At 40.4% G+C, this 15279-nt stretch overlaps 1 protein-coding gene across 3 annotated transcripts in view; it reads left to right on the plus strand.

The window, feature by feature from the left end:
- The window catches only part of osbp2b (oxysterol binding protein 2b), a 408269-nt gene that overhangs the window by 32191 nt on the left and 360799 nt on the right, over positions 1–15279 (plus strand). For all 3 annotated transcript variants that reach the window (XM_073065344.1, XM_073065346.1, XM_073065345.1), the window contains exon 2: positions 11439–11647. In XM_073065344.1, coding sequence (XP_072921445.1) covers positions 11439–11647 — 209 coding nt within the window. The remainder of the gene's footprint in view (positions 1–11438; positions 11648–15279) is intronic.

A 15279-nucleotide genomic window follows, 5' to 3' on the forward strand; every position in this document is an offset into this window, starting at 1 on the left:
TATATGGTGACATGCATGTACTTTGATAATAAATTTACTTAGAGCTTTATCCTGAAATGGCAAAAAAGGTCAGCCCTTGAGCTGTGCAACTGTGAGCTGACTGTGAAAAGGTGAGTAGGTGATGATCTGTCATGTCAATTTTTCCAGTTGTGCCTGTAGAGAGGTATTTAATAACTCTCTTCGGCTCTGCCACTGAAATCAAGACCTAGAGAATGCATTTCAAAAAACCGTGAACTGGTCCTCTAGTGCAGTGTTATTTGTGTTCAGAAAATTTAGCCAGTGGTATCTTACTTTGAAATCATTAATAATAGTGTTTGACATTTAATTGTTCTTTTGACGATGTTGATGATTGTTCTTGTATGATAAGAAGGGAGCAGAATCAGAGTGAAAATTGATTTTTCCTTTGTATTTCTTCTGTAGGGTGTTACTTATGTGTTACTTTAAATATGTCACTCTAAATTTAGCATAATTTAAATTGATGAATACTAAGTTCATTTTAGATGGTGTTAACCTTTTGATATGAACAATAATTTGATTTGTCACTTTTTTCTGATGTTTTCTATGTTGCATTTCAGAACATTGGTTGTACTCTCTATTTCCAGTTCATGCTACCCATTGTGAATTCATAGAAACAGTTCCGTGAGGTGTTCCACCATTTAATCATATCGTGGCTGATTAAAGGACCAGCTCACTACGAGCAAGAAATAGTTTTTTTGAAATGCGTTCTCTAGGTCTTGATTTCAGTGGCAGAGCTGAAGAGAATTATTAAATATCTCTCTACAGGCGGCTCAGCCAGCTGTGGTTTCTCACAGGTCAGCGGTGGTTGTTTATAAGGAGAGTTTTGCGGGCATTTAGTGTCATTCTGGTGGCCCAGTCAGCAGCGGGAGCAGTGCAGAGAGTAAATTAAAGTACAGAAGGGACAAGTGAAGCGGCCAGTGATAAGAGTGGGAGTGTTAGGCTTTGGCTCAAAGGATGCTTCAGCTCAGAAGATGCATTGGCTCTAGGTAGGTTGTCTGGGTAAGTTTCTGTTCAGGTTCCTTTTTTTTTCTTACTGTGTTTGGGATACGTAGTGTAGTTTAAATGACTACTGTATGTTTTTCATGTGGATGTTGGGGAACTACATCTGGGTGAAGTGCATCCAGTTGCAGCTCCTTGAAGACCGTGCTAGAGTTCTGGAGCAGCAGCTGAATGATCTTCAGCTTGTATGGGAGTTATAGCGAAGTAGTCATCCCTAATTTGCATGAGGCAGGTAGCTGGGTAACTGTCAGGAGAAGGAACAGTCAGTCTGTGTTGGCAGGAATATCTCTGACTCCATCACACTGAGCACTGGATCCCCACAAGGCTGTGTGCACAGCCCACTGCTGTTTACACTGTTAACACATGACTGTGCAGCCAGATTCAAGGGGAACCTGATCATTAAATTAGCTGATGATACCACAGTGGTACCATCAGCAAAAATGATGAAACAATGTATAGGGAGGAGGTCAAACACCTAGAGAGCTGGTGCAGTGACAACAACTTGATGCTTAATGTCATTAAAACCAAGAAGATGATCATCGATTTCAGACGGTCTCAGCCTGAGCATACACCCCTCAGCATCAGCAGTTCCACAGTGGAGAGAGTGGAAAACATCAAGTTCCTTGGGGTGCAGATCTCAGACAATCTCACCTGGTCCAGGAACACCACTGGGATTGTGAAATGGGCCCAGCAGAGATTGCACTTTCTGAGGAAACTTAAACAAGCATCACTCCCCACTAACATCTTAACTACATTCTACAGAGGCGTGGTTGAGAGTGTGCTGACCTTTTGTATCACAACCTGGTACTCCAGCTGCAGTGCTGCTGACAAAAAAGCCTTGCAGAGGGTGGTTAGGGGAGGAGAGAAAGTTATTGGGGTCTCCCTACCTTCTGTCCAAGACCTCTTTCAGAGTCGATGCCTCCAGAAGAAACGGTACATCATTAAAGACCCCTCACACCCTCTCCATGAACTGTTTGTTCTTCTGCCATCAGGCAGACGTTACAGGAGCATCAAAACTAAAACCACAAGGCTACTAAACAGCTTCCTCCCACAGGCAGTCAGACTGCTAAATAGCTGCTCTACCTGACTCTGCTTTGGACACCTTTAACTTGCACTGGACACTTATAACTTGATTTTAACCGACATGTGGCTGTTGTGTTTTACTATTTATTGTTGTGTTTACTATTCATTGTTGTGTTTGTTATGTTATGATTGCACTTGCCCCTGGGAAATGCTCTCTCATTCTGCCCTGCAGAGCTGATGTTTGGTTGGAATGACAATAAAGTTTTTGAATCTTGAATGGGACGGTGAATAGGCAATCAGCGCAGAGCACTCCCGTGGCCATTCCCCTCAATAATAAGTATACCGTTTTGGATACTGTTGCGGGGGATGACCTTGCAGGGGAATGTGATGAAGACCAGGTTACTGGAACTGAGCATGGGTCTGTGGTGCAGAGGGAGAAGAGGACAGCGGTAGTGATAGGGGACTCAATAGTCCTAGGAACAGACAGGAGATTCTGTGGAAGTGAACAGGACATCTGATGGTATTTTGCCTCCCATATGCAGGATCAGGGACGTCTCCGATCACTTCCACAAAATTTTGGAGGGGGAGGGAGAGCAGCCAAATGCCTTGGTACATATTGGTACCAATGACATAGGAAGGAAAGGGAAAGAGGTCCTGAAGAGAGACTTTAGAGAGCTAGGTAGAAAGCTGAGAAGCAGGACCTCCAGGGTAGTAACTTCTGGATTACTAATTAGTAATTAGTAATTTGTTACCACAGGCAGCTGTGGAGACCAGATTGTTGGGTGTATTTAAGACAGAGATTGATAGATTATTGATTCATCATAACATCAAAGGTTTCAGGGAGAAGGCTGGGGAGTTGGGCTGAGGAGGGGAAAAAGGATCAGCCATGATTGAATGGTGGAACAAACTCAATGGGCCAAATGGCCTAATTCTGCTCCTTTGTCTTATGGTCTTACGCTCAGTCTTTTGAAAAGAATGTATTTCAGGTTTCCACTAAGTCACTCATAAATGATCTTATATTAAGTCTTTTAAGATTTCCCTTGTTCCAAAATGTCTGCAATAGAGGAAATGATTTCTCATTCCAAATGTCTCCTTGTTCTTTTGACACACTTCTTGTCTTAAAATATAGTCTGCAAAATTTTGAAGGCCACTGCTTTTTATCCAAACTAGTTTTAATGTATTCTAGTTAGAAAACAGTCCGGAGTTAGAAATCTCCACTGACTGATCTTGCTTCATGGAAGTCAGATTGACCAAAAACCTCTCTAATTTTATTCAGCCATTGTTCCTATTAATGGTATCAATACATTCAAGAATAGAAGCTGACTAAGTGGTAAAATGTGCATTTTCAAAATCTGAATGCGTATGGCTATTTTGAAACCGATTCAATGCTTACTTAATGTAGATGATCCAATTTATCTTTTTGGCTGTATTTTTAATTGTATTATTGCCATCACATTTTCAACTTTATTAATTTTGTTTTACAAGATGTAGTCAAATGAACTATCTTTGCTACCTGGCACATTTATATTTCCAGCAGATACTGAAGTCAATCAGCCCAATGCACCTTGTATTCACTGAGTAATGAACCAACAAATTGATGTGTGGCAGCTTTAGTGATGCAACATGACAATTATCACTTTTGATTTCCTACAGAGTTCCTTACCTAGGGAGGTCGGTCACTTGATGACAGACTATTCAAGGGAGGTAATTGATGTCACCGCAGTGGACGAGGTTTATGGCTATGCTCTTTAGTCCTTTTGAGCTCCTCCCAACTACAAGAAGAGAGAGTTGCTTGAGTTTCCTGCGGTGCATATCTTGGCTAATTATGAAGGACATTTACAGGAGCTTGTCAGCTACATGACCACTTGCAAATGATGTGTGGCTTAAAATATCCTGTGAAGAAAAGCAGCAGGTTTATGGAAGAACAAACTTAAAAAATAAGCTTCCACAATTTAGAAAAAAATTATTTTGGAAGGTTTCTTGAGTCTTTTTTAGACTAAAATAGTTGAGTCATTTTATTCTGGTTAGATTGTGAATTCCATATTTTCCCACAAAGATAGCTTTTTAAAATTATTACTTTTTAATTTTAGTTGGTCATCACATTCCCTCATTGCACCTCCAACGCAAAATCTATCTCAACATGAAGGTTTCAGGGATTTTGTGAAATCTGCACACTGCTAGGATGTGCATTATATGAAAGAGTGTGAGTTGTATATTTTTGGAACAAAGTCACTGATTGCAAGTACATATTTGTTGGAAAGATGAAGGTCAAGGATCATGGTCCTTGTGGTTTCCATTCAGGTTTATAAAGCTGTCAAAACAGTATTTTGTTTCTTTTAGAAGAGGTTATGGTTTCAAAGCACAGACATGATAAAATATTACAAAATATGATTTGGCCAAATTTTGAAAGCCGTGTGTATTTTTGGTGTTTACCATTTATATAGCACTTGGTGTCTGGCATAGATTCAGACTGAGGCCAAGGATGAGGATATAGATGGAAGCTTGAGAAATCATTTCATCTGGAACAGTGAATGCCAGATGAATTAATACATGTTTTTAAAGGTCTGAAGGATTTGGAAACAATTTTATTTTACAAGGAAGTTAGTGCTTAATGATTCTCAATTTTAACCTTTAGCTGAGAGTGGTGATAGAAATGTGAAGAAATTGTGTATTTGGATGAAAGTTTGCTCTAGGTATTATTTGAACCAAAGACCATAACAGCTTTTAAGGGGAAATTGGATAAATAATTGCTGCAGCGGTGTGCCACTTGACATCATTGGAAGTTGTGAACTTATATAATTCTGAATTGTGTCTATCTAGTGTTTGAGACTGACCTAAAAAGATCAGGTTCCACATGGCAGGGGAACTGTGATTAGGAACTTGCATCCTAAACCACTATTATTCATTATTCACTGCATTATTCAATCACCCTCTTCTTCTGGAAAGAGAAGCTCATTAGTAAGGGTGAAATGATACATCACCTATTCTGTTGATACTGGAAAGATGTTAATAATGCAAAACAATATTATTGCAATCATGGAAGAATATTTGATTGAAGGGCAGGACTGGTAGCTATTCCAGAGTTCAAAAGTTTCAAGTGTGACAGAGGGGGACATAAAAGAGAAGGAGTCGCACTTCTGATGTCAAATGTGACAGGGGGGCACAAAAGAGAAGGAGTCACACTTCTGATGAGGGAAAGTATTGCAGCTGTATATAGAGATGATATCCTGGGAGGGCTGCCCAACAAGGTCATATGATTAGAACTTAGAATAAGAGAGACATGATAATTTTGCAGAGGTTACACCATTTCCCCTTCCCCGCAGTAGTTAGTGAATATTAGAAAAACAAATGTGTAACAAATTGGAGAAAGGTGTAAACATAATATTGTTATAATAGTGGGAGATTTTAACTTTCCCAATATTGAATCAGGTGACTTTAGTGCAATGGGTTTAGATGCGATGGGATTTGCTGGTTCTAAGGTGTATTTTTGAGACAGAAAGCCCTAACAGAGAAGGGGCTGCATTTAACATTATCTTAGGTAATGAAACCTGGCAGGTTGTGGAGGTGTCATCTGGAAGTAGTTATGGAACAGATTAAGATTGGTCCTTGGGTTTAAGTCCTCAATTAAGTGAAGGCTGAAGAGAAAACCTGGGGAAAGTAGATTGGGAGCAAATATGTGGATAAAGCAGTATTTGACAAGCATGAATCTTGTAAAAGAGAGTTAGCAAGAATTCATGTGCAGTATGTTCCGGTGCAAAGATGACAAGATTTTGGAACCCTGGATAACAAAGATTTTTGAAGGAAAGAAAGAGGAAGCATATGACGGGCAAGTGAGTCCCTTGGGGAATATAGAAGGTGAAGAAGAATACTTAAGAAAGAAACTAGGAGGGCAAAAACGGCCATGAGGGATAGTTCACAGGTTTGAATGAAGAGCATCCAAATTCATTTTAAATGTACGTTGGGAGTAAGATGATAGCTAGGCAAAGAATAGATCTATGTGTGGAGCTAGGGGATGTGGACGAAGTCCTTTGTGAAAACTATTCTGCATTAAAGTCATGGAAAATATTGAGCAACACAAAAAAATGTTTGAGTAACTCAGCAGGTCAGGCAGCACCTATGGAAGGAAATTCTGCCCCCTTCTCAAAATTTTGACCGTTTCCCTCCTTAGGAGCAACCTGACTTGCTGATGTCCTCCAGCATTTTGTATGTTGCTCAAGATTTCTAGCATCCACAATCTTTCTCATGTCTATAAAAATCAGTGGCTTTAGGGAGTGATTATCTGAGGCACGTCAGAAGATGGTGGTATCAGTGTCTTGGAATGCATAGGGGGGGATAAATCCCTAGGGATAGGTGAATTCTATCCCAGAATGGAATGGGAAACAAGGCAGGAGATAGCTTAGACCCTGTTGGATTGTATAGTCTGGAGATTATATAGTCCAGAAGGTGATGTAATCCAGAAGTCAAGAATGAGACGTAAATCTTATGGTTACAGCTGTTTTATTAGATGTCCATCATAGCACGGGTCAGACAGGGTCAGTCTTCACCAGTAGGCACGACAGAGAGGTAACAAAGGAACTGTAAGTGTAAGTGGCTGTACCTGGTTATAATTGTGACTGGCTGTGAACTAGCTGCACCAAAAGAACATGAGTACATGGTTTGCTTTTGTACTGCAGAATGGTTTGGGCCAGTTTTAGAAACCAGTTTTCGAAGTTACTGACTAGATCACACTTCAACTTTGCAGACAACTATAGAACTCTAGAACCAAATATGTGACAAGTTACTAGAAGTCTACAGACAAACATATAAGCAAGTGTAAAGGAAGCTAAAAATACAAGGAAAAATGCAATAAAAACATCGATATGGGCCCCATTTCAACAACCCTGACTGATTTTTGCATTTTGTTAGCTACAGACAAATTGTTAAAAGACGAGGATAGCTATTGTTGTTCCCTTATTCTGGTGAGCCTTGTATCAGGAGGAAAGAAATTATTGCAGAAAAATTTAAGGGTCAGGATTTTTGAGGCGGTAACAAAGGACTTTGAAGGCAGGACAGAAGATGTTGATCATATGTAGTTTAGGGTTACGTGGTGGGTAGTCCAAAAAGTGAAGGCACATCAGATCCAAGGCAAATTGGATCCTAAATTAACTTGGTGACAGGGGGCAGAGGGTAATGCTGGAAGGATGTTTTCTGACTGAATCCTACTTAGACCCTCAAAACATGGAGGAACCATCACAAACTCCCACATGCCCCATTGATCCTATCATTTCAGCCTCTGGGGCCAATGTGCAAGCAGCCTTCAAGAGGGTGAACCCCTGAAAAACATACAGCCTAGACAGGGTACTTGGCCCAGGACTAAAGACCAACTGGCTGGAATGTTCACTGATAACTTTAACCTTTTGCTTCGGTGGTGTGTGATACCCACCTGCTTCAAGTGGGCTTCAATTATACTGGTGCCCAAGAAAAACATGGTGACCTTCCTTAGCACTCAGTAGCACTTGCATCCACAGTGATGAAGTGTTTTGAGAGGTTGGTGATAAAACATATCAACTCATGCCTGAGAAACAAAGAAAACAATGCTGGAAATGTGCATCTGGATATTGGGATGTAGTGAGAGCCTTGAGGAGAATACTTTGAATATAAAATGGCTGAATATGTCAAAGTTATTAATAATCATGGATGGTTAAAAAAAAAATAAAGGGTGGAATTTAATTGTAATCCATGTGGAATAAACAGGAGCCAAAGACATTGATAAGGAAAAAAGTCAAGGATTTGGAAGTGTTTTGGTAAAACTAGAAAGGATGCAGAAAGCTATGGAAGTGAATAAGGGAAGAAAAAGAAATCAATCCCCTTGCAGAACGGTGCAGAGTTCCTACATGGTGGGCTCCCCTGGAAGAGAAGTGGCAGTGCAATGAATAGGATAGCAACAAGGGTGTTGGGTCAAGCTTCTGGAAATCTTACAACACTGTGTGTCAGACAGAGTGGTCAGCAGCATTGGGGCTCCACAGGGGACTGTCCTGTCTCCCTTTCTCTTCACCATCTACACCTCGGACTTCAACTACAACACAGAGTCTTGCCATCTTTAGAAGTTTTCTGATGACTCTACCATAGTTAGATGCATCAGCAAGGGAGATGAGGCTGAGTACAGGGCTACAGTGGGAAACTTTGTCACATGGTGCGAACAGAATCATCTGCAGCTTAATGTGAAAAAGACTAAGGAGCTGGTGGTGGACCTGAGGAGGGCTAAGGCACCGGTGACCCCTGTTTCCATCCAAGGGGTCAGTGTGGACATGGTGGGGGATTACAAATACCTGGGGATACGAATGGACAATAAACTGGACTGGTCAAAGAACACTGAGGCTGTCTACAAGAAGGATCAGAGCCATCTCTATTTCCTGAGGAGACTGAGGTCCTTTAACATCTGCCAGACGATGCTGAGGATGTTCTACGAGTCTGTGGTGGCCAGTGCTATCATGTTTGCTGTTGTGTGCTGGCGCAGCAGGCTGAGGGTAGCAGACACCAACAGAATCAACAAACTCATTCGTAAGGCCAGTGATGTTGTGGGGGTGGAACTGGACTTTCTAACGGTGGTGTCTGAAAAGAGGATGCTGTCCAAGTTGCATGCCATCTTGGTCAATGACATGACAACCACTCCATAATGTACTGGTTAGGTGCAGGAGAACATTCAGCCGGAGACTCATTCCACCGAGATGTAACACTGAGCGTCATAGGAAGTCATTCCTACCTGTGGCCATCAAACTTTACAACTCCTCCCTCAGAGTATCAGACACCTTGAGCCAATAGGCTGGTCCTGGACTTATTTCCACTTGGCATGATTAACTTCTTTTTATTTAATTATTTATGGTTTTATATTGCTATATTTCTTCACTATTCTTGGTTGGTGCGGCTGTAACGAAATCCAATTTCCCCCAGGCTCAATAAAGTATGTCTGTCTGTCTGTCTATCTAACAACACTGTGGGAGTATGTTAAATGACAAGGATAACAGCACTGTGGATCTTCCACCTGCTCAATGACAGTTAGAAATGGATATGAATACTTGCATTGCTATTCACATCCACATAACAGACGGTGATGCAGCCAGTCAGAATGCTCTCCACGGTACATCATGGGGCAACATACCATCCAAGTGTATCAATTGAGCCCACAGAACCTTGTCTTTGCCCTCTGACCAGGGAATCTCCTATCAACACTGCAGTCCTCTTCACCTCTCTGCTCTTCAGAGCCACAGCACCAGGCTCAATACCAGAGACCTTGTAGCTGTAGCTCCTCCAAATAGGTCCTCTCCCTCAACAGGTCGTCCTCCTCAATATTATTTAAAGTTGTATATTTTTTATTGAGGGGAATGACCACAGGTGTATTCTGCACTGGCTGTGCATTTCCCCTTTGTCTCCTGATAGTCACCTATTTACTTGCCTACTGCAATCTATGGGTGACTACCTTCCTCTAGTTCCTGTCTATTACCTTCTCATTCATCTGTATAAGTTGAAGGTAATTGAGCTGCACCTCCATTTCCTTTATGCATTCTCTCTGGAGCTGCAACTCAGTGCTCCTGATGCAGATGGGTTTATCCAGGAGACTCGAGGTCTCCCAGACTTCCCACATCCCACATACAGTTCAAAACAGTGCCCCTGGAGCCATTCTCACTGATCTACTATGCCCTAACAGACAAGGAGTGGACAAATAAGAACAGAAAGAGAAAAGTTTACCAAATACTTTACCTCACCCAAGCCTTATCTTGCCTAAACCTGATGAGCCAAATTCACTCTAAAAGGAATGGCCGCTCTGCATGCACCTATGATATTTTTATCGGCCCTTTCTAAAAAATTCCTCTTGCTGATTGGTCACTCCTCAACTCAGAGATACTGCCGTGAAGCTCTGCCTTTAAAATCTCAATCGCCTTCCTGATTGAAAGCTAGCTCTTTTGATGCACTGCATGACGTCGATTGTCCAACTCAGAGAAAACTGCAGTGCAGCTCTGCTTATTAAATCTTGAACGCAGACCTGACTGAAAGGTAGTTCTTTTTACGCACTGCCTCCTGCTGATTGATCACTCCTCAGAGAAACTACCGTGAAGTTCTGCCTTTAAAATCTTTTTATGCACTTCTTGACGTCAATTGTCCAACTTGTATTATTTAAATTAAAATTTTTATTATAGAGTGCCACATCTGACAAAGTTGAATTCACTCAACTTGAATAAGCATAACAGCCAGACACTTTGAAGTCATGCAGTGGGATTTTGCCAAGTTAAATTCAAGTTTATTCTCATATACATAAGTACATGTATGCACAGGTGTAATGGAAAGCTTACTTGTAGCAGCATCACAGGGACATTGTGCAACACAGAAATATAATATGACTTAGAGGTTTTAGTAACTTGTGTTAAATTCAATGCAAGTTATGAGTTTGATCATAGTTTTTAATTCCATGGGGAGTGAAGAGGTTGTTTGTAACTACTGGGCTGATGGCTAAAGGCAATTTTTTTCTGGTGTATTGCTTCATGACGTCTCGCACCGTATTATAGTCCTAAATGACAAATAATCCGGTTTGGTTCAGGGGAAAATTGTTGTCCACATTTCTATTTCATATCTCGGCCAAGAAAACTACATCAATAATGCAGTATGTTATCTTGAACACATGCCAAGATCGTGCTGTATTCTTTGTTGGGTGCGAGGAGACTTGGGAGCAATTCTGTACGACATCTAATAATGAATTTATTTTGATTGGACCTATGCTGTACTAATAGTGCAGTTTGTTATGAATAATAAAGATCTGTAATTATTTTAATACTGTATGCATTGCCTGTGGAAGATGTGATCAGACTGTTTATAGAAAAGGTGCTGAGTGGGAAGAGATAGGCCAGTGGATGGAAGAAGCAAACCACACTAAAGAATGCGAATAAAATTAATCATGAAATGAATACAATAATTTCTTTGCTAAACCTTTTGTCAATTTTAGATATCAATGTCGTATTCAGTAAAGATTACAAGTAAACTAAAAGATTCAACAGCCTGTCTGTACTGAGAACGTGATGTAGGGGTGATATAACTTTCTTTAGCACTCCTAGATAAATAATGGTTCTTGTTCAGTGTTTCATCTTGGAGAATTCTACATTGGATGAGGGATGGATTGTTCTGCACCTGACACTAATATTATTCTGTTATGTGGTTGAATAATTTGGCTGCAGGGAGCAGTGAAGAAACAAAATAGTAATAGATCTCTTGCAAGGGAAACAAACTTGTGGAAGGTAGTCTGCTGGTTATATTTTTAGTTAAACATATTGAATGGAGGTTATTAAAATCACTGTGTTCCTATGTAATGCTCTTGAATATTAATGCTATGATCATTCACCAAGCCTCTTATTATTTTGTCATTTTTCCAGGACACAGGCTGAGATGGCACACACATGCAGAGGCACCATTAACCTAGCAACTGCCCACATCGACGCAGAGGATGCATGCATCATTGTGCTCTCAGATAGTGGACGCACGTACTATCTGAAGTCGAGCTCTGAGGTGGAGAGACAATGCTGGGTGACAGCACTTGAATTGGCCAAGTCCAAAGCTGTTCGGATGATGAGCAATCAGTCAGGTATCATCTGTGCAGGATGCCTAATATATATCCTAACCTGTATGATAATGTTGTCTTGGGTTCACTTTGTACAGAGCTTTTTGACACATTCAGTGTGAACATGGTATTAACTGAGATTTCACATTGGTGAAAACCTGTGATGTTTGCGTTCTTCTTCACTAAATTCCTTCACACAATACATGTACTGGATTTCAGTTACAACTCTTGTTTTGTAACTGGCATGGGTAATGATGGCATGGTGAGGAGTGAGATGCTCTCAACTCTAGTGAAAGGAGGAATCTCTTTAGAGTGAGAGTAGTTTTATAGACCAAGATGTCTGCTATATCTGTCTGTGTCTTTCTTTATAAGAAATTGCTGTGAATTGGTCTGTTCACCTCAGATTGGTAAGTGATAGTTGTTCTGAAGTTTGAAATTTAGAGTGGGAGCATGTGAAAATTGTTTTTTTGAAGTTTTGAATTAATTTAAAAAACATAGGAATCGTTTGTGACTTTCTAATTTTCCTGAAATATGGTAAGACCTAATTTATTATCCATTCTTATTTTACCTTGAAGTGCTGGGCTTCTGTTTACCTTGTGAGTGATGGGTTTCCAGAACACTGTCAAGAAGGTAGTTTTAAAGCAGTATTAAAGCAGGACGAACTGCTGTATGTGTTTGTTAGAATGGTGTACAGTCACAAATAATGTACAGTCAGAAGTCATAGGGTATGTTATATTTGTGTTTAAACCAAATTTCTAGTAAAGCAATGATATGGATTGATAAATGGATGAACACACAATTTGTAATGAATGGAGAGTAAATATTTCCATAAGAAAATATCTCTCACTTCACCCTAAATGATAGTCTACAATCAGAATTCTAAATGGAGCCTTTCAGATCCAGGGAGAAGTTTTAAATCCTTTTGAAAGATTGAACATAAATGCTTTAGTGATTCTAAATCAAAATTCCTGAACTCTGAAGTAGTCTAGGCAGACTAGATGTAGCAAACGTGATACTGCCATGTAAGAAAGAAGTGAGAGACAAAATTATGGAGCAAAAGGTGTATGAGAGGAGACGTGATAGTGGATACCCAGAGACTGTTTCACAGGGCAGAAATGGCTAATACCAGGAGGACAGTGCCCATGTCGGTGCCATGGTACACAGCAGTTAGTGCAATGCTATTATAGCTCAGGCCGTCAGAGTTCGGAGTTCAATTCCGATGTCATCTGTAAGGAGTCTGTATCTCCATCCTGAGGAATGCGTGGGTTTTCTCCCAGTGCTTTGGTTTCATCCCACAGTCCAAAGATGGACAGGTTAATATGTTAATTGGTCATTGTAAATTATTCAGTGATTAGGCTAGGGTTAAATCAGGGGTTGCTGGGCAGTGTGGTTCGAAGGACCAGAAAGGCTTATTCAGCACTGTATATCTAAATAAATAAAAAACATAAAAATGAATAAAAATAATTTTAAGGTGATTGGAGGAAAGTATAAGGGGGATGTCAGAGATAATTATTTTACACAGAAAGTGGTCAGTACATGGAATACCTTGTCAGGAGTGGTGGTACAGACAGGTGCAGTAGGGACATGTAAGAAACTCTTAGAAAGGCATATGAAATGATAGAGAAATGGGGGCTACGTATGTAGGAGAGAAGGAGAGTAGGTTAAAAGGTCAGCATAACAATGTGGGCTGAAGGGCCTGTACTGTACTGTTTTATAGACCAGATATTATTTGTTAGGAAACCCTTGCATTCCTAACTTGTGCCATATGGTTGGTGCAAAAACTTCAAGGTATCAGGAGGTGAATCATTTATGGCAGGATACACAATTCTGATGTGCTCTGTTAAAGTATTTCAGTGGTTATTCAGTTGAGTTTCTGGTCTGTTGTAATCCCCAGTGTGTTGATGGTGAAGGACTTGGTGAAGTAATGGCATAAAATGTAATAGATAACTGGTCATCTTGCTTGTAAGATGTCCAAGTTTACTGAATATACAAAGCCAGAATGGAAACCAAGCTGTGAGATGGCCACGAGAATCCGCAATTACCAGACTTGTTAGCTGTAGTGAATGACTGGACAGCTCAGGAAGGAGAAAGGTCATGGGAGCAAAAGATAATGGGCATTAGGTGAGCATTCTGGTGTTTCTGTGGCTGTAGACTTGCCTTCTTGGTGTCAGAACCATGGGAGAAGATTCAAAAGGAGGAAGGGGAACAGCCAAAAGTCATGGTCCAAATGGTACAATTTTCAGAAGTAGTCGTTTCTGGATTACTCCCTATTGCACATGCCGATGAGTTTAGAAATAAGAGGATAACATAGCTAAATCTGGGACTAAGGAAATGGCACAGAGAGAATTGCTTTTGATTCATAGGGTATTGGAACCAATCTGGGGTAAAATGGTTGGATTGCACTTCAGTAATTTAGGCTCCAGTGTCCTTCTAGGGAGGTTGTTGTAGGGGTAAGTTCTTCATTTTATTAATTTAGCAAGGTGTTGGGTGCAGAAAGTTAGCATCCCTGCAAGGAACCAAAGTCAGTGTGTAACTCCAGGTTAGGGTCTTCAAAAGAATCCTGAAAGAGAAAAATAAAGATATTAAAGATGGAAATAGAACTGTTTCTGAAGATGGAAGCAAAGGAGTCGCCGTTTAACACCATCTTAACTGTAATTCAGCTGTAATCAATGAGGTGAGATTGCAAAATAGTGGACGTAACAGAAGTTTGGCTAGAAAAAGGAGTAGGTTTCAAATGTAAAATTAACAAAAACAGAAAGCACTGGAAACAATAAGCAGTCCAGCAGTCTCAAGAAAAGGAGAACCACAGTTGATGTCTCAGGTCCAGGTCCTTTATTCAGAAGAATTATTCTGCCTGTTCCCACAGATGCTGACTTACTTGTGTGTTTACAGCATTTTCTGTTAGTTTCACATTTTCATAGTTTTTCATGGAATCATAGAAAAGAACTGCACAGAAACAGGCCATTCAGTCCATCCACTCCATGTTGAACCATGTAAGCTCCCTAGTCCCAATGACCTCCACCAGGACCATACCCCTCCATACCCCCTGCCATCCATGTACCTATTTGAACTTCTCTTGAAGGTTGAAATCGATCTCACATGCACCACCACTGTAAAGGTCTAGATGAGATAGAGTTTGTCAAATGTGTTCAGGAAAATTTCCTTAATCAGTATGTAGAGGTCCCAACAAGAGAGTATGAGATACTTCATCTGCTATTAGTCAATGAGACAGGGCAGATGACACATGTTTTGTGTAGGGGGACATTTTGTATCTAGTGATAACAATTCCATTTAGTTTCAAAGTAAATATGTAAAGAGATGGGTCTGGTTTGTGGGTTGAGGTTCTAACTTGGAGAAAACCCAATTTTGATGGTATCAGAAATGATCTGGAAAATGTGGACAGGCTGTTTTCTGGCAAAGGTATACTTTGGGGAAGGCATCATCCCTGAAGTAGATGGCAGAATTTGTCACCGAAATGTCAGTTATAATCAATATCTGTAGCTGGCTTGAAGCCTGAGAAGAGTTTATTTGTCATGCATTGAGTGCTTTGCATGTTTGTACAGCATTTTAGATTGGATGCAGTATACCCTTTCCTTACTTAGATCCAATTTCTCACTGTGGATGGATGGACTCTTTATAATTGTGCACTATGCTGA

Source organism: Hemitrygon akajei, chromosome 14 (genome assembly GCF_048418815.1).
Source record: "Hemitrygon akajei chromosome 14, sHemAka1.3, whole genome shotgun sequence".
In the NCBI taxonomy this organism is placed as follows: domain Eukaryota; kingdom Metazoa; phylum Chordata; class Chondrichthyes; order Myliobatiformes; family Dasyatidae; genus Hemitrygon; species Hemitrygon akajei.